The 18,633-nt window shown below is 50.9% G+C and overlaps 2 protein-coding genes across 2 annotated transcripts; both read right to left on the bottom strand.

Moving 5' to 3' along the window:
- Window positions 1-8,740: 8,740 nt before the first annotated feature.
- On the bottom strand, window positions 8,741-9,720 carry LOC123133723 (uncharacterized). The gene is made up of 2 exons (XM_044553140.1): window positions 9,368-9,720; window positions 8,741-9,279 (listed from the first exon to the last, which is right to left on the bottom strand). The coding sequence occupies exons 1-2, from the start codon at window positions 9,677-9,679 to the stop codon at window positions 8,989-8,991; spliced, it is 603 nt and encodes a 200-aa protein (XP_044409075.1). The 5' UTR covers window positions 9,680-9,720; the 3' UTR covers window positions 8,741-8,988.
- Window positions 9,721-15,457: 5,737 nt separating this feature from the next.
- LOC123133722 (uncharacterized) lies at window positions 15,458-17,170 on the bottom strand. The gene is made up of 4 exons (XM_044553139.1): window positions 17,093-17,170; window positions 16,600-16,937; window positions 16,172-16,485; window positions 15,458-15,713 (listed from the first exon to the last, which is right to left on the bottom strand). The coding sequence occupies exons 2-3, from the start codon at window positions 16,927-16,929 to the stop codon at window positions 16,195-16,197; spliced, it is 621 nt and encodes a 206-aa protein (XP_044409074.1). The 5' UTR covers window positions 16,930-16,937; window positions 17,093-17,170; the 3' UTR covers window positions 15,458-15,713; window positions 16,172-16,194.
- Window positions 17,171-18,633: the final 1,463 nt, after the last annotated feature.

Below are 18,633 nucleotides of genomic sequence, written 5' to 3'. Positions count from 1 at the left end.
ATCAACTCTAAGCTGATGAACATAGCGCTTATGTGCAAGTGGATCTGGAAGTTGTCCCAGGGAGGGACCGGCCTCTGGATTGACCTCCTTCGTGCCAAGTATTTCCCACAAGGGAATTTCTTTGAGGCAACACCTCAGGGGTCCCCATTCTGGACCTCCATCCAAGCCCTCAAACCATACTTCGCCAGGGGTGCGAGGTTCACGATTAATAATGGCCGATCCACGCGTTTTTGGCACGACGTTTGGATAGGCCAGCAGCCTCTTTGGTCGGAGTTCACCTATCTCTATTCCATTGCGGTTGAGCCCAACCAATTGGTTGCTTCGGCCCTTAGTGCCACTCCGCCCCCTATACACTTCAGAAGAGAGCTTGTGGGGCCGGAGCTGGAAGGTTGGGATCGCCTTCGGGCTCTGTTAGCAAATGTGCGTCTGCCGGACTCCGCAGACGTGGTCTCTTGGAGACTTTCGGGCTTTGGCAAGTTCACTGTCAAGTCCCTGTATCGCGAGTTATGTCGCGTCCATGCTCCTATGGCAGCCACGGGGCTTTGGAAGGCGCGAATCCCGCTAAAGATTAAAGTCTTCCTATGGCAACTATGCCAAGATCGCCTTCCTACCTCTATCAATATAGCTAAGCGCAATGGCCCCGCTTCCGGCCCTTGCGCTTTGTGTGCTGACGCGGAAGATGCTGACCACGCGTTCTTCCGGTGTCCTTTGGCGCGTTTTGCTTGGAGTGCGGTCCGTGAGGCCGCTGGGGTGGATTGGGATCCACGCTCACGCTCTGAGCTCGTGTCACTCTTATCCTCGATCCCGGGCTCTCTGCGCCGGATCATGTGGACGTGTGCCTCGGCCATGTTATGGGCCTTATGGAACATTCGTAACAAGCTTACTATTGAGGGAGTGTTTCCCTCTCACCCCGCTGATGTTATATTCAAATGCATCTTATTCTTGCAGCAGTGGGCTCCGCTGGGAAGGCAACAGGACTCTAATCTCCACCGACAAGCTATCGCACGACTTCGCTCCGTCTACTCAGCGTCCCGAGCTCCGTCTCCTTCGTCTGCTGCCTCATAGAGATGGGCAGTCCTTTTGGTGTTGGATCCCCCTGAGCCTGCGTGCTCGTTAGTTTGGCTGGTTAGGCCATGTACTGCACTTTATCTCGCCGTCGTGACCATTGTGGCATGCCTTAGAACATGGTGACCTCCGTATGTTTGATTGTTCGTTTATGTACGCTGCCTATGTTGAGGGCTTTATTAATTTAAAGCCGGACATCCCTGACGTCTATGTTCTAAAAAAAGTAACCGAACAACCATAGTGACTGACTGCATCAGCAGCACTGACATACGTAGCACTGAAGCAAGCACACTAGTTACTGACTTAGAGCATCTCCAACCGCCGCACGAAATGACGCGCGCGCGGTAAACGCAGCTTTTAGCACGCGCGGGGCGTTTTGCCGCGCTCCAGCGGTGGCGGGAAAATCACGCGCGCGGGAACCGTTTGCGCGCGCGCGCGAAAAGGCGCCAGCTCGCGCCTCATTTTTTGCGCACCGCTTCCGGCGCGCCTATAAAGTGCGGCGCGCGCCACGCGCCTCTCCACGCCTCCTCTTCTCCTCTTCATCTCCCTCTTTGCCACGCGCCGCTCCAACGCCCCGCCACCGACGCGCCTCCACCGCCCCAGCGCCCCGCCATGCCGCCGCGCCGCTGAGGAGCGTTCGGCTACCGCGGCGTCCGCCTGCACCCCAACGGCGGCTACTACGCGGAGATACGCTCCGGCGATCTCCGGCTCGGCCTCGGCACGTACGGGACGGCGCGCGAGGCCGCCCGCGCGTACAACGCGGCGGCGTGGCGCCTAGGCCGGCCGCGCGGCCAGATGAACTTCCAAGATGTGTACACGCTCCAGCAGGCGCTCGACGTTGCCCCGCCGCCTCGTCTGAACACGGCACAAGACCGTGCGGAGCACGCCGAGCGGCAGCGCCGCCTCCTTGTCGCCCAGGAGGACGAGCGGGTCATGGCGGAGTGGTGCCGGCGCCACCCGGAGGACGTCTCCTACGAGCAAGTCTACCGGGCAAGGCGTCGCGAGGAGGACACACGAAGGCGCCGCGAGGTGCGGTTGGGCAGGCGTCGACGGAAGGCGTTGGCGAACGCGCAGACCGATCTCGTTGCAGCAGGTGGGAGGTCGTTCTTCACGGAGAACGATGATCGTTGGTTGGACATATGGCTATCAACCTCGGACGACACCGCCGATGATGATAATGGTGATGATGATAGCGACTTAGGCCTTGTTTGGTTCATAAATCCTAGGACTTTTTTTAGTCCCAACTTATAAGTCCCAAGTCCCTAAAAAGCCCTACCTGTTTGGTTCCTGGGACTTATAAGTCCCTATAAGAACATATTACAACTATAAGTCCCTATAAGTCCCTCCTTGAGAGTCTTATTTCATAAGTCTCAAATACCCACTTTAAGTCCCTATAAGTCCCTCTTGTTTGGTTTAGATGGGACTTATAGGGACTTTTTTAAGTCCCTAAGTCAATAAGTCCCTAAAAACAAACACCCTCGTAGAGTAGTTTTTTATGCTATCTAAGTTTTTTATCGTTTGTCGTTTTTATTTTATGCAATCTATTTTCCGATGTAAAATACCTTTGTATCGTTAAAATTCTATGCAATCTATCTAGTTTCTATGCCTCCAATGCCTACATCCTAGTTTGTAGAATGAGCGCGCGCGTTGTAATTTTTGCGCAGCTGCTGGATCGGCGCGCGCTGTGCAGTTTAGCGCGGCTACTGGAGCTGGCGCTGCGCGCCGCGCCAAACCAGACGATGGGCGCGCTAAAGCCATTATTTACGCGCGGCGCGTTCGGCGACTGTTGGAGATGCTCTTACTATTATAGACAAATTATTTACTATACTCCGTAGACATCACACTACTACATATCCACAACAGCAACAGCAGCCGGCTGTCAAGGATTCATCCTCCGCAGCGCCACTGCAGTACGGATGCAGAAGAGGGCGATGACTAGGAGCTTGCACAGCAGAGCCGCATCGCGGAGGCCGATGAGGTCCACAGCCGTCGTCGGGAAAAAGACCTTCCAAATCGCTGCAGACGTCCGGTGTAGCGTCCACCGACGGAAGCGATCCTTCACAACATCATCATTGACCTATGGCATTAATTTCACAGTCATCAACCTCGTGAGCGACATTGATTTGGCGGGGCGGGAGGGGCGACGAGTGAGTGAGTGACGAGTACCTCGCTGCCAGCGGCGCGCAGGAAGAAAAGGACTATAGCTGGCGCCATGAGTAGCAGGGAGACCATGCCAGAATAAAACTTGATTTCAGATAGAAGGACCGAGGCCCGGAATGCGATGACGCGGAAGAAAGTCGCGCAAAATTGACAAATTTGACCTACGGACGAAATCAAATCATAGAATAAACTGCCCGTGAAACTATTTCACGTGGCTGACCTTTTTATGTAACGCCCGACACGAAGGCGTCACACTACACAGTGCAACGCCTCACAGATAGGCGCTACACGCCTGGCCAGCGTCGCACCCGTGTGATCCGAAAATTACTAAGTCAGTGTGTAGCGCCTGAGAGCTAGGCGCCACACTATACAATGTAGCGCCTAGCTTCTAGGCGTTGCACTAGTGGTTGCTTCATTTTGTAGTGCAACCACTAGTGCAGCGCCTGAGATCTAGGCGCCACACTATACAGTGCAGCGTCTAGCTCTTAGGCTCTGCACATTGACTTAGCAATTTTAAGGCAGTCCGGGGTGCAATGCTGGCCAGGCGTGTATCGCCTATCTGTGAGGCGTTGCACAATGTAGTGTGGCGCCTTCGTGCCGGGCGTCACACAAAAAGGTCAGCCGCGTGAAATAGTTTCACAGGCAGTTCATTCTGTGATTTGATTTCATCCAGGGATCAAATTTGTCAAATTTGTTGCCGGGAAGAGCACGCGGGTCGCGTCCACGAAGAGATACACCAGGCCATCTGCGGCGGCGCGGGCGGCGCTGCTGTGTGCCAGTGCCACCACGGAAACCCTCACCCTCGCCGGCGAGTTAGCCGCCATGCGCGCAGCCAGCCTGGAGACCTCCTCTTCGAACGTCACGGCGGCCATTTTGGATGTGGAGTGGAGTGGTCAGGTGACTTGGTTGTGTGGCTTGTAGGTTGTAGCTGGTTGTGTCATGGCCTGCGGTCTTTTTTTAGAAAAGGAGGATGACCCCGGCCTCTGCATCTAGAAGATGCATGTGGCCACTTTATTGATTATTCTCGAGGACCTTATAAAGTATTACAACAATATGCTTGAATCCGCTATCTTGGCAACATATGCCACTACTCCTATCCAAATGATAAAGGCGTGCTAGCTGGGCCACTACCCAGACCACTCCTCTAAGCCGAACATCAAAATGATGAAGGGGTGCTAGCTGGGCCACTATCCAGACCACTCACCTAAGCCTAACATCAAAAGCCAGAAGCCCCAGCCGAGCCACATACCGGGTCTGGGGTACAAACCGGTCTGACGCACTCGTGTGTTGTCGCCGCCATCTTCCACAGGTCCGTCTTCAGAGCAAATATTGAGGCTTCTACCTTGTCTGGCCACTCAGCCATCGACGTCACAACGACACCAGACAGCTTCGTCCTCCTGCGCGAGTCCATCGTCACACATCGAACGCCGAATCTCCATTGCGCCACGCCGCCGAGATATGCTGCCATCAATGAGTAGGATGAAGCACCGCCCCGCCGAGTCCGGCAGGGCTGCTGAAGACCAAGCACCGTGGAAGAAGGACTCCGAGGCTGAGCACATAGGCGGCAGAGCGCCAACGCACCGCCACCAGACGAACTCCGACCACGCCACCAACCGCCGCCAAGCAACCAAAGCATCACATCCACCCCAAGCTCACCATGAACGACACCCCCAAGAGGGTGACGACGCCCGGAGCGCCGCTGTCGCTCGATCCGGTAAGGATTTGGGCTTTTGCCCGGCATACGAGCTGGGTGGATGGAAGAGGGGAAGGAGGCAACCTGGACGGCGCCTTCAAGAAGGGTACGGCGCCCTCGGGCGTCACCACCGTCGTGGCCAGCACTGCTGGCCTCGAATTTCTTCGGAGCCACCTCCTACCTCCAGCCGCCAAACAGGTACAACTTCGGCGACAAAGGCCGCCCAAAGCAGGACCATCGGAGGCAGCCCTGGTTGAAGTAGACGGAGGCCTTCAGATCTGGATCGGGCGCCGCCGACCACGCCGGAGCCCGGACCAAGGCCACCGCCCCGGCGTCCCATCCGCCGCCGCGGGGTCCCATCCGCCGCCCGCAGCCGACGCAGCCAGAACTGGTGACAGAGATCCAGGAGGTAGGAGGGGGGACCGCAACCCCGCCCAAACTCGTCGGGCAGAAACCACCAGGCCGCAGCCCCGGGGCTTGCCGACGACGCTCCCGCAGCCGCCACCCGCCGGAGGCGCAACCTCAGATCCGTCACACGCCGCCTGCATCGCGCCACAGGGAGCCGAGCCTCCCCCACCGCGATTCCCGGTCCAGCGTCCGATCTACACCGCCGGAAACCAAACGCGCCCGCGCCGCGCCTTACGCGCCCTCACCACGCCGTCTCGAACACGGCTACTCTCGCCGGTGCGCGCACCCGCGCGAGCGCCGCGCCGAGTCCCCGCCCGAACGAACGGCCCGCGCGGCCCCTGCTCGAGCTGGAGGAGGGAAGGGCCCCGCCGCCGCCGAGCCGCGCGGGCTTCGCCCGGCGACGTCCGCTGGCGGCGGCGAGGGGAGGAGGGGCCGGAGGAGCCTGCGCTGGCGGCGACTAGGGTTCGCTCCCGGGCCACCCGCAGGAGCGACCTGGGGAGCGGGAGCGACCTGGGGCCTTTAATGGTGAACTCCAAGCTACGGAACTCTCGCTCTGGCAAGCGTGCGTGTGAACATGCCGGTTTACACTTTACAAATTACACCTACCATTAGAGCTATATATAACCATTTAGAGCGACCGTCAGAGCTATATAACCATTAGAGCATCTACAGACGAGGACAGCAAAATCTGATCTCTCAAACGCCCCAGAAACGTCTGGGCGCGTCCGCGAACACTCACCAATCACACCTCAAATTTACTTACCTGCATCCGGATACCTTATATTAGAAACCTTAGATCGATATAAAAGCATGCAAACAAGGAAATCCACGTACTACGTAGTTCAACTAACATATACTATCGTAATCCTTGTTAGAGATGTTCACTATCTTCGTGCCTCCGGGTACATGGATGGCAGCCGCAGCTCCGACTTCTGCGGCTCCTTCGGCTGCTCCGCATCGGGCCCCGCCTCCATCTCCGCTTCGACCTCATTGAAGAGCGCATCGGTCGCCGCCTGTTCCTGCCGGATGAACTGCCGATTAGCCTTCACATAGGCTTCATCTTTGATGGGCTCCAGGATGGCCTGCTGTTCCGCTACCTCGGCTACTTGGGCGACCGCGAACTCCACCTCCGCATCGTCCATGTCGAAGCCTGGAGCTGGCACCAGCTCCTCCTCTGCCTGCTCCGTCTCCGCCACCTCCATCAGAGCCGGATGCTGCTCCTCTTCCTCCTTCTCCTCCGCCTGCTCCTACTCTTCCTGCTTCGGCGAGTCCAGAGGCAAGCCGATAGCGATCCGGGCGGCGCGCCTCGCATGGATCACATGCTCAATCTGGAACCAGCACTCCAGCGTGAGCATAACATAGGTGGTCTTCTTTTGCCGAACCATGGCAAAGCCGGAGGGTGTGGGAAGAGCTGCGGAGCGGAAGAGAGGTGGTGGATGGCTTGGGTTGGCGGCGCGGAGAGGGAGGAGGTGGATGTGGCTAGAGATGGAGGACGCCGACCGGCTTAAATAGCCGCATTTAGCCTCGGGCGGCAAGCCGTAGCGTCGACACGAGGTGTTCACACCCCCACCGGAGGAGACGTCCGTTGGACTGTCGGGTTTCCGGGTGATTCAGTGTGGGATCCCATCGCCAGTCTGACGTGGTTGACGTGCCAGGGCGCGCCCAGGCGCCCCATGTTCATCCTAGATTTGGGTTAGTATGAGAGGTGTCGGTCAGCCCGAAGCCCCGGACGTTTGAGGCATGCTTTAGGAGCCCGTCTAGGTTGCCTTTTTGTGACTGGTCAGTAACGGGCCCGTCCGCCCGGACGTTTGAGGCTGGTTTGGAGCATCCAGCTGTAGATGCTCTTAAAGAAATGGTCACTAGAGCTACTATATATTAAGTAAATCTTTTTTTGAGGATGAGTAAAAAAACTCAAGGAGGCACGGATCAATGAGGCGGCAACTAAAATACAAGGAGCAAAAAATCTCTCTCTCAGGCGCACCTGCTGGTGGTCCGTGAGATGGCAGCCATTGCGACGGGCATGAGCCTCTTGCCTTCTTGTCGCGTGCTACGAGTCGGCCGTGAAGGGGCAGCCATGGCGACATACGCTAGTCTCCAGCACCAGCAGGCTTCTTCCCTACGGCTATACAGGTCTAATTTGTTTAAGATTTTAGGAACGTTTTAGAATGTTCTACTTTAGTATTTTTCTTTTCTTGTTTTCTCTACTTTTTTCCTTTTTATTTATATTAGGTTTACTATTATTATTTTTTAAATGTTCAATTTTTTTTAAAAGTTACCAGAAATATACTAAATGTTCTTTTTTTAAAAAAAGTTTTACATCTTCTAAAAAAATATTTTCACACTTTTTTACAAATCAACGTAATTCATATAGATATTACTAAAATTTATATTTTTATAAAAAATATTCACAAAAGTTTTTAAAATTACTAATATTTTTAATCAAAATATCCAGTGTTGAAAATAAATAATTTTTTTGATATGAATATTAGAATCGGTTGAAAATAAAAGGTAAAATAAAAACAGGATAAAAATTAACTGAAAAGAAAACCAAAAAAATCGTTAAACCATAAAGGATACATGGCTAATTGGGCCAGCAAAGGTCGCTAGCGCTTTGTGAGTATCGTCCACAAAGCGACAAAAAAATTACTGATGGGCCTGTCAAGTCACCACTGTGAAAACTGGACCCGTCCGTGCCAAGTCACTACTGATGGGCCTGGAAGAGGGTAGGCATGCACCTGCAACCGTCAATAACTGAGAACTCACAGAGGAGTGAAGTGAAGTGGACTCGTGGTTTGGTTGTCCATTTTACTCCGGGCTGACTGAGAGAGAGCGTGCGCCTGAATTAGGTGAGAGGGGCTGATTTCGTTAGGAAGTTAAACTTGCAAAAAAGAGAGTAAGTAGCTCCTCCTGTATCTGGTTTGTTTTCGTTGTTAAAGCTCGGCTAGCACTAGTAGTGTAGTACTACATGGGAATCGATGCTTTGAATTTCCCATGGTATGAGAAACAACACTCACATCACATACTCGGGATGCTTTCCACGCAATGTACATAGGCTGAACCACACCCTCAGTCTGGTAATAACCACCCTAAACAAAAGTATACATAGGTTGTGAAAGCTGGGAAATATTGCGAGGGGCGCATGCCAATTCAACGCTGATGGGCTGGGACGCACATGCATCACGTAGCTATCCTATCTTCTAGCCGCTGCAGTCGGCAGGCCATGTGGAGCGCTGCAGGCCCATTTCCGGAAGTGTGAAAGGATCCCCTCCAGGACGCACACGCATCACGTAGCCATCTATCTTTCCTCACACGCCCGTTAGCGCTGCTCCATCCCAGCTACGACCCGGCCTAGACAGATTCCACGTCCAGCAATTAACCCAGACGATTAATTAAGCAAGGAGGGCAGTGCAATCCTAAGCGATTACATAGAATGGAAGCTCTTCATCAGAGCGTACGTCAAGTCATATAGGTAGTGAAATGAGGGACCTGATTACATATATATACTGAAATTCATCAGAGCATACGTCAAGTCATATAGGCAGCACTGAACTAAGAAGCACTGAAGGTGAGGCAACTACACTAGATAGATTACTACTCCGTACACACACACTACACCATGTACACAAACACAACAGCAGCAACTGCAGCCGACTGTCGAGGATTCATCCTCCACAGCGCCACAGCAGCACGGATGCAGCAACTGCAGCCGACTGTCGAGGATTCATCCTCCACAGCGCCACAGCAGCACGGATGCAGAAGAGGGCGATGACTAGGAGCATGCACAGCAGAGCCGCAGCGCGCAGAAGGTAAGAAACCTTTGGAAATCCACAGATTTGGAGAACCAGCCCGATGAATTCCACCGACGTCGCCACGACGAAGAACCTCCAGATCGCTACAGCCGTCCGGTCCAGCGGCCACGGACGGAGGCGGTCCTCCACAACATCATACTTGACCTATCACATTCCACAATCATCAACATGATCATAAGCGACATTGATTTGGCGGGACGGGAGGGGCGACGAGTGAGTGAGTGACGAGTACCTCGCTGCCGGCTGCGCGCAGGAAGAAGAGTACCATCGCTGGCACCATGAGTAGCAGGGAGAGCATACCAGAATAAAACAAGATCGCGGCGGCAACGCTGCAGTTCCGGCCGCAGGCGCGGAATGCGACGGCGCAGAGGAATGTTGCGGCGGAGAGGACGCAGATGGTGCCAACGAAGAGATAGACCAGGGCATCTGCGGCGGCGCGGGCGGCGCTGCTGCGTGCCAGTGTCCCCACCGCCATCCTCACCCGCGCCGGCGAGCTGGCCGCTATGCGAGCAGCCAGCCTGGAGACCTCCCCTTCGAAAGCCATTTTGGATGTGGAGTGGAGTGGTCGTTGGTGACTCGCTGTGGCTTGTGTGGCCTGGGGCCTTTGGGGGGTCATTTATGGTCAACAATGAAACCCTCGCTCCGTGCCTCTATCAGGCGTGCCGCGTGCGTGTGAAAAAAAAAGCAGAGTAGTAAAAGATGCCCATGCATCGTGAATAAGAGAGGAAAAGGTCTAGAAAATCGACTCTCATAGAGCTCAATTTATATTAAAAAGTACACTAATAATCAAATAACGCAAGGGATCATCCATTGGAGCGACGTGATGATAGTGATGGCTCTCGGTCAAGCTTACAATGATTAACCGTTACCCGTACTCTCTAGGTAATTAATTTATAATGAGACACGGATATACCAGTTGTAATATCCATAAGGAAGCTATTTTCGGTGAAATACGGGGATGAAGACGGTATGACGATACCCATATCCAATACCCAGCTTACCCATAATATTCACCACACACCCACACCTCTCTCAGCTCATTCTCTCCTTCACTCCATGCCCTATCCTAGCCACCCGTAGCCATCACTCTTCCCTGGTTCCCCCTCACCCACCCACCCCCTCCGATCCAGCCCCACCTCCGGCGGCACCCAGCACCGTTGCAACCTCCGCACCGCCCTGCACTCGCAGCCTCCATCCCCTCCGGCCCGAGACCGCCACCATCTCCTCCTATCGCGCACCTCCACCGTCGCAGCTTCCACATCACGCATCCACTGTTGTAGCCTCAACGTCTTGCCTCCGACCCTCCACCGCATCATCCTCCTTCTCCACAAGCTTCTGCCACCAACACCCCTCCATCTTCTCCCCATTCCACCCCAGCGGCATAAAACGGCGCCCACACGAGCTTCTATCCGTCTGTCTCCTCCCACGGCCAGACGGGTGCGAGGTGGCGGATGATCTTGTCATGGGAGTGAGAGAGGAGGAGTACACCCCAAAATTGAAGCCTCCATCGAGCACTTTCCCTTCCGTCACCGACAGCGGCAAGCCTCCATCAAGTCCATCCTCGTCTGTCACCGTCAAGCCTCCACCGATTCCATCCTCATCCATCACCGATAGGAACACAAAGATTGGGCGAGTATCACCCATTAAAAGCTTGCACTAGTGCATCACCTACGATTTTGTCTAGGAATATATGCAGATGTACTAGTGGTAGCATGTCAGTTGTTGCATGTCTAGTGGTACTGTGATAGTGTTTCTACTTTCTAATGCATAATCATGTTAATTGTTTATGTATGGTGTTGTTTTATTAGGATAGTGCATTTTTATTATTATGTCGTTTTCTTGTTTACACTTTTTTTGTTAGTATATGTTGATGTCTTGTTTACATAATGGTCGAATGTCCAGTGGTAGTGTTTTCTAATGCATAATCATGTTAATCGTAGCATCTCTGACCGTAGCATGTCGATATCACCAATAGAAAGTCTAAGGGGTATGGCTACAATTCTTGATCCTCGGTACAAAAATGAGATGTTGCTTGTTTGGTTTGCAATGTTGCATGGATCTGCGGATTGTGAGGTGTATGTGGCATATTTAGTTGCCAAGTTATGCAAATTGTTAGAGGAATACAATCTTGAGAAGATGATGATGAATCAATCCCTTATTCCCTTTTTATTCTATGCAAGCACTATCCCTTATGTCACTCTTCAATAAGTGTGTTGTTCAAAAAAGGCCAATATCTTCTAGGATCAAATATGAGTCCGCTACTTGGAAGATGAGCTAGTTCCACTTTCCCAAGAAAAATTTAATGTGTTTAGATTGGTGGAAAGTGGCTGAAACACGCTATCCTACTTTGCAGATGCTAGCCCTTGACATATTTGCAATTACAGGCAGCAATGTTGCTTCGGAATCAACATTTAGTACAAGAGGTAGAGTTCTAAGTGACCATCATTGTAGCCTTACTCCAGACATGTTAGAGGCTCTAGTGTGCTCACAAGATTGCATATGGAACAAATATAAAGGTGTACGTTTTCATAGTATATTCATGTTGATCTTGCTGCCATGTTTCTTTACATCTTCACTTGTACTAAATTGTTTTCTCATAGATGGCAACAATGGTAACTCAACAAGTTTGTGGACTTGTCTCCAAGACAATAAAGAGGCAAAGTACTTCCTCATTGCTACTACCTAATGTACATAACTTTCCGATATTCCGATCCTCCCTCGTTTCGTTTACAATGATGCGCCGATCCGTGGGGCCCACTCGTTCTACGCTTTTGACCAAATCGAGAGGGGGTTGACCATGGTGGTTCCATCTTGGTGTGTGTTTGGGTTGATCATAGTGGCGTGTCAATTAAACCAAGGTTGAGCCCATTCCTTCACTAGATTCTCTCCTGTTGCCTACAACTAGTGGTGTCGCACTCTCGCTAACTGATGAACCTTCGCGCCCAACTGTCTCGTTTATGAAGTAACTACCCCATCAATGATTTCTGTTGGATATTTAAACCTCACACCACCCTTTTATACGTATATAGTGACACATGCAGGTGGGGGAGGTGTTCCAACCCTCCCTCATTTCATATATATTCGATGATGCGTCGATCTGTGGGGCTCGCTCGTTCTATGCATTTGACCGAACTCTAGAGGGGGTTGATCATGATGGTTTCCTCTTGGTGTGTGTTTGTGTTGGTCATAGTGACCTGTCAAACCAAGGTTGAGCCCATGTCTTCACTAGATTCACTCCTGTCGCCTGCAACTGTTGGTGTCGCACACTATCTAACCGATGAACCTTCACGCCCAACTACCCTATTTGTGAAGCAACTGCCACATCAAAGATTTGTGTTGGATCTCCGTCACACCGACTCTAGTATCACCACCATAGGCGGCCTTCATCCGGTCTCTCGCTCGTACTTCATGGTACCTCGAGCACGATTTTCGCCTGCAAAACCATGGCCCTGTTGTTGTCATACCAGGAAGCGATCTCCTTCATCTTGGCCAACAGAACAACGTGTGAAACGCTAACGCTTCGATGAGCTCGTCTCATCGCTTACTGTCGTCCATCTGTAAACATATATACAACTAAATTAAAACACACCTTTTAGCATGTTTTTAATTTATTTTTTTGTGGTGTTTAGCATGTTTTTAATTAATTACAAACATGATGCACATATATCCCTCGTTATAATTAATCACTTTTATCAACATATATGAATTCTAGAATGTATGCATATGCATATGAAGAAAAAAAACTCAATTCATGCTAACACATGAAAAAACTTATTTAGTAGTAAAAAAGATCCCATTCATATCCATAACAAGTTTTTATCAATATTGTAAACTCTAGCATCTATCTACGTCAAATTAAACCTATCTAATATCTAGCTATCAAGCAAACCTAAACTAGAAATCATTGTGAAGATTATTTGTAGTGAATCATTGTGAAGATTATTAAACATATCTACCTATCAAGCAAACCTAAACTAACGTATGACAAAACTTAATTAGTTAGGAAAAAAGATAAATGGAAGATCTCTCACCTCAGCCGGTGTGGTTTCTCTCGGTCACCGGCGTCGGGTATCGTGGTGGAGGTGTGGCCGGCGTCGAGCTCGGGGGCAGGCGGCGGCGAATTTGTCAAGGAGGAGGAAGGGGAGTCCCGCCTGCGGTGGAGGAATGTATTTTAGGCGAGGGAGTGGCGATGGCGAGGTAGGTTTGGGTGTTATGCCTCCATTAATGGCGGCAGCTGAATCCGCACTGCCACACCGGAATCCAGATGGCCACGGCGCCCGAGTTACATGTGAACAACCGCCAGCCGCCTACAATCAAAGGCTGACCACCGCAATTACGCCATGTGTGGGTGTTGTTGAACGCACACGACATTTGGGGACGGTGCACGGCTTATGTACGAACCCGCCACGGCGCCGTGACCTTCGACGACCATGACCACGTTGCGTTGATGTATGCCATGCGGGCTACGATCACACTCGGCTTTGGCCAATCTATATGACTCATGTTTTTTGGGCCGTGTCACGACGTAAGTGGCGGTACGCCAAAGCACGGCTTGTACGGTCATATGCCGGGTGGCCGATATAAAATGCTCGGCGAACCGAGAGAAACATAAGGCAAAATGTGCTTTTCCTGTAGTGATTATTTCAAAAATACTAAATGGTGGTGTCTTCTGAATGTATAAATTCATGTCGTCTGAAATTCAAGTAAACATAACAGTAAATATAAAAACAGAAACCGTGTGGCGCAAATGCTTGGGTTATCTTGCTAGTTTTTACATTCGAATTATATATATTTTATGATAAATAACTTGTACTGCGTTTGTCTTCTTTTTCTGAAACGCGGTACCTTAGGGTCCCATTCATTAAAAAGTAGAAGAGAGTTGCCCGGGTAATTAACCAGGGCGAAAACCGTTACAACACACCCTCAAAAGGGCACACAGCCGATCTGACACCCACAAGACCTCACACACCGTAGAGGTTACCCGCAATGTCTTCGTCGTCACCTCTCCCCGAGCAGGCGATTCCGATTTCACCATGGACGACCAGTCAAGAGCTCGCTGAACAAACGACAAACGAGGACATCGAAGGCCAAAGCCAAATAACCGACTGCCGACGTCGAGGACAGGCAGCTCCGATTCTGTTGAAGTGCTTCACATGAGAAAGTTGCAAGCCTCGCACCGGCCTAGTGCAGCGCAACCTCAGGAGAGCGCCATCCGCTAAAACGACACTCATGGAGTCATCGTTACGGCAGGGGCGCCGCCACATGCAGCTCCGACTTCTCTATCACATCTTTTGTCAAATTGTCAGTATAAAGGTACCCGCGTGTCTTGCAAACCCTAAGAAAGGGGGTAGTTTGCATGATAAATGTTATGTCTAGCTAGCCTTCGCCAAGCGGAACGAAAAGGCAAATAATGAAACGAAATTGCTACGACAGCGCATGGGCGAAATCTGGACGATGCTCATCTTGTACGGTGCTGATTTGCAAAATGATGCAATCTAATGGAAACCTATCGTCCATATATCACTGCTCATAATGAAATGACACCACAGAATGTAAGTGGCTAAGTGCAAAGCAAGAAAGTAAAGGAAGGCAGAAAAGGAACCATGCTGCCTGAAAGAGCGAGCACAGTGGCACATGGAATCATGCATGTGAGCCCGTTTCATGAAGCGTGAAACGTCCTGGAAGAGGGTAGACACGCACCTACAACCTTCAATAACAGGCCGAGATAGGAATTTTTCTGAGCACGCACAGAGGAGTGGAGTGAATTGGACTGGTGGAGGTGGTTGGCTGGCGTCCATTTTTACTTGGGAAGTTAAGTAAGTAGCTGCCATAGTCAATTCTGATTTAGTTGTTGGCTAGCACTAACAATCCTACGTGTACTCTCCACTAGCATCGATGACCATGCATGTGATGAACCCCCTGCCATCTAGTCAGCCATAGCGTACATGTAATGGATGCTCAAAACATTTCTCACTTTTGTGTGCAGCATAAAAATTGTGCTTCATCTGAGAAGAAACACTCACATACTAATGTGCAAATTGTAGGGGACGCATGGCAATTCGGCGCTGATGGGCTGGGTGCACATGCATCTCTCTCTGCCCGCTGCAGGCCCATTTCCGGAAGCACGAAAGCAACAAGGGAAGCCACACCACTCCACCCGCAGGAGGAACTTACTCGGATTCTTCCCCCCGTCCTAGCTAGCTAGCTGCTACCCTAGCAAAGTAATTAACCCAACGGCTACAAATCAGCAGTGAAATGATATATGATCACGTAGAATGAAAACCATTCACCAGAGCGTAAGGTAAATATAACCCATGCTAGAGGTCCGGTTCAGACTTCAGATTAACCAAACAGCCATAGTGACAGCTCTGACCTCGCATCGAATCAGGCTTACTGAGTACTAAGTTATACTACTAGATAGATAACTACGCATCACACGATCGACATGTCCATCTCTTAATTGTTCACAAGAGCAACAAAGATAGTAGTAGCTAGGAAACAGAATCACTCCTGCACTGGTAGTATAGTAGTAAGCTCTGATCTCCGTCATCTTGCTGCTGCAAATTCTTCCCGTGCACCTGCCAGTAAATGATGAAAATAACTGTGTGAAGGCCTATGGTCAGCATGTTGTTGGTGACAACTAAATGGCAGCAATAAACCACACAACAAGTGTAGATGACAACTAAATTTTTTGTGGTTGTGATTTGTGAATCCTTTTTCATGTGTAGATGACATTTCAAGTGATATAAGGAAAATTATAGTGCAAAAATTAGAGGATTAATACGAAGAAAAGTTATTACTAGTCTACCGACGTCTACCATGGATGGAAACGTGGCTTTATCCTTACAGATAACAGATGAAAACACTGCAATAGTGTGCAGCAACTGACAGTTTAGTTAAAGAATAACATTTGATGGTTGGTAACGAGAACAACTACACTTTCAGTTCATAGCAAACAAGCATAACCAACTGAAAATTTAGTTTGGGCCTGAACATTAGATAATTGCACAATCTTCTACCGATCTGGCATAATTACCTGAGTACGTAGGTGAAGCTGCGCTACTCCGCCACCTTGTTGCTGGGCCTGAGACTCATCCTGAGCATGCCGGCGATGCTGCGCTCTTGAGGATTCATCCTCCACAGCGCTACCGCAGCACCGATGTAGAAGAGGGCGGAGAGTAGGGCCGAGCACAACACAGCCGCGACGCAGACTTGGTAAGAAGCCTCTCGAAATCCACACATCTGAAGAACGAAGGCGATGGGTGCCGCCGACGCCGCCACGGTGATGAACCCTAGCACCGGCCAGATCAGGGGCCACGGGAAGATCTCAGAGCGATCCTCGTCCTCGACCTAGCACATTGACAATCGTCGACATCATATATAAGAGACGTTGATTTCGCGGGGCGGGAGGGGCGGGGACTAAGGAGTGAGTGACGAGCAAGACGACGACAAGTACGGAAGTACCTCGCTGTCGCTGGTGCTGCCCGCGGCGCGCAGGAAGAAGAGCACGCACGCCGGCGCCAAGAGAAGCAGGGCGATCATACCAGAATGGTACGAGAGCTCGAACAGGATGGAGGCGACGGTGCAGTTTTTCCCGCCGCAGGCCTCGACCGCGACGAGGTTCAAGAAGCCGGAGAAGATGAAGACAGCGGACAGGAACTGATAGATCAGGACTTCGGCGGCCGCGCGCGCGGCGCTGCTGCGCTCCAGTGCCCCCACAGCCTTCCTCACCAGCGCCGGCGAGGTGGCCGCTGCACGGGCAGCTAGCTTGCAGATCTTCCCTTCGAGATCCATGGCCGTGCCTGAAACAGATCGAGGCAAAAAGACACAAATCAAGATTCGAACAAAATCGACACCATGCAGCTAGAGCTAGAAGCGAGCTCACCTCGCACCCTCAGGCCACCGTCGGTCTAATCAGGGCAGAGAAAGAGGGGCCGAGGAGAGTGCGCGCACGTACCTGGTTCCGGCTGCCGCTGCCGCCGCTGCCGTTGGTTCGACCGCTTTGGATGTGGAGTGAAGTGGCCGGTGAGGTGGCTCGGTGTGACTGGCGTATTACGGTGACCTGGCGGTGGTGGGCTTTTAAGCTGAACTCCGGAGGGTGTGAGTGGTCTGGGTGTGGAAGAAAACAGAGTAGTAAAAGGTGGCCATCGTGAATAACAAAGGAAAAAGTGATAAAACATTTAAAATTCACATTTTTATTCATTAATGTTAATTATATTCATGGACATTCTTGAATTCATGATCATTTTTAAAGTTTGTGAACACATTTTAAATTTGAAAACTTGATTAATTTGTGAACATTTTTTTAAATCCATGAATATATTTTAAATTCATGAATGTTTTCTAAAATGCATGGTTTTTAAAATTCATGATATGTTTAAAATCCTTGAACATCTTTTAATTAAACTAACTTTTTATAATAGAAAGTAATAGCTGATATTTTTTCTAACCTAGCACTAAAGCGAGTGAAAAGAAAACTAAGTAAGCGAGAGGAGCAGAGAGCCCAGTTGAGCAAGCGAGAGATTCGTGGGCCGGCACATGTGATCGTTATAGCTGCAATTCAACGGTTTTAGCGTGAAATAAGAGCTCTCAAAAGACTCAGACGACAACCACCGGCTGACATCAGAACCGAAATGTGTAAATACACCATAACCATGCACCAAACAACTCAACTCTCCACTGAAAACAAATATGGTTTCCAACCGCAACCAGACACGATATATGAAGCCGCATGTTAGCCTCTAGCCCTCTAGTGAAAAATCAACTCTCATAGAGTTTTTGTACATCTAAAGCATGGAAATGGTTTGTCACTAGAGCTACATATTCGGCATGTTTTATAGTGACCATGGCCGGCTTACATTTTACGATACGGGAGTTTCTCTCAACTTCTCCAACTCCAAGAATACAATTGTTTGAGTTAGTGTGAATCTTCATGTAAAATTTCACATTGATATCATTAAACTCGCGAGATAACAGCCCCCGCGTCGACCGCGTAGGTGACTCGTCCATCGTCCCGTTCCAATATTCCTGGTAACCCACGCACTGTGCGCCCTTCCCTCACCGACGCCGGCTGGCTCCGCCGGGCTTGCCCGCACAGCCAATGGATGGTGTTGGGCGTTTTAACGGCAATGACCTGAGGTGATGGATGCGTTGAAGCAGCGACGCGGCCGCCTGTGTGCACAGAGAGTGCGGCTCCCCCTCCTCTGATCACATTGACGTTGCCATATTGTGGCCGCACCAAGCGAAAGAGGGAATGGAGCAACTGCTGCCATGATCCCGACCTGGTGAGCCTGCTCAAAGCCAAGTGATGACAAAGCCCATGTGGTGGTGGTCATCCGACAGATGTCGCGGTAGTTGCCTTTGCCACCGGCAGGAAGACCATGGATGTGAAAAGGCGGCGTGCAGTCTTGTACTTCCGTGTTCTGCTGGGTCATCGCAGGCACCTGCGGCAAGCCTTGTTTGGCAGGCATTATGAATCCCCTTGATGCTTCATTAAGC

This window comes from Triticum aestivum, chromosome 6B (genome assembly GCF_018294505.1).
Source record: "Triticum aestivum cultivar Chinese Spring chromosome 6B, IWGSC CS RefSeq v2.1, whole genome shotgun sequence".
Taxonomy (NCBI): Eukaryota; Viridiplantae; Streptophyta; class Magnoliopsida; order Poales; family Poaceae; genus Triticum; species Triticum aestivum.
The sequence above is the reverse complement of the archived record's forward strand: the minus strand, read 5'-3'. Positions and strand labels throughout refer to the sequence as shown.

Excerpts from the sequence above, each read along its gene's own strand:
- LOC123133723 (XM_044553140.1), bottom strand. The coding sequence starts at position 9,679 with ATGGCTTTCGAAGGGGAGGTCTCCAGGCTGGCTGCTCGCATAGCGGCC. Across the intron at positions 9,280-9,367 it reads TGCGCGCAGCCGGCAGCGAG|GTCAAGTATGATGTTGTGGA; the intron begins GTACTCGTCACT and ends GGAATGTGATAG.
- LOC123133722 (XM_044553139.1), bottom strand. The coding sequence starts at position 16,929 with ATGGATCTCGAAGGGAAGATCTGCAAGCTAGCTGCCCGTGCAGCGGCC. Across the intron at positions 16,486-16,599 it reads GCAGCACCAGCGACAGCGAG|GTCGAGGACGAGGATCGCTC; the intron begins GTACTTCCGTAC and ends TCAATGTGCTAG.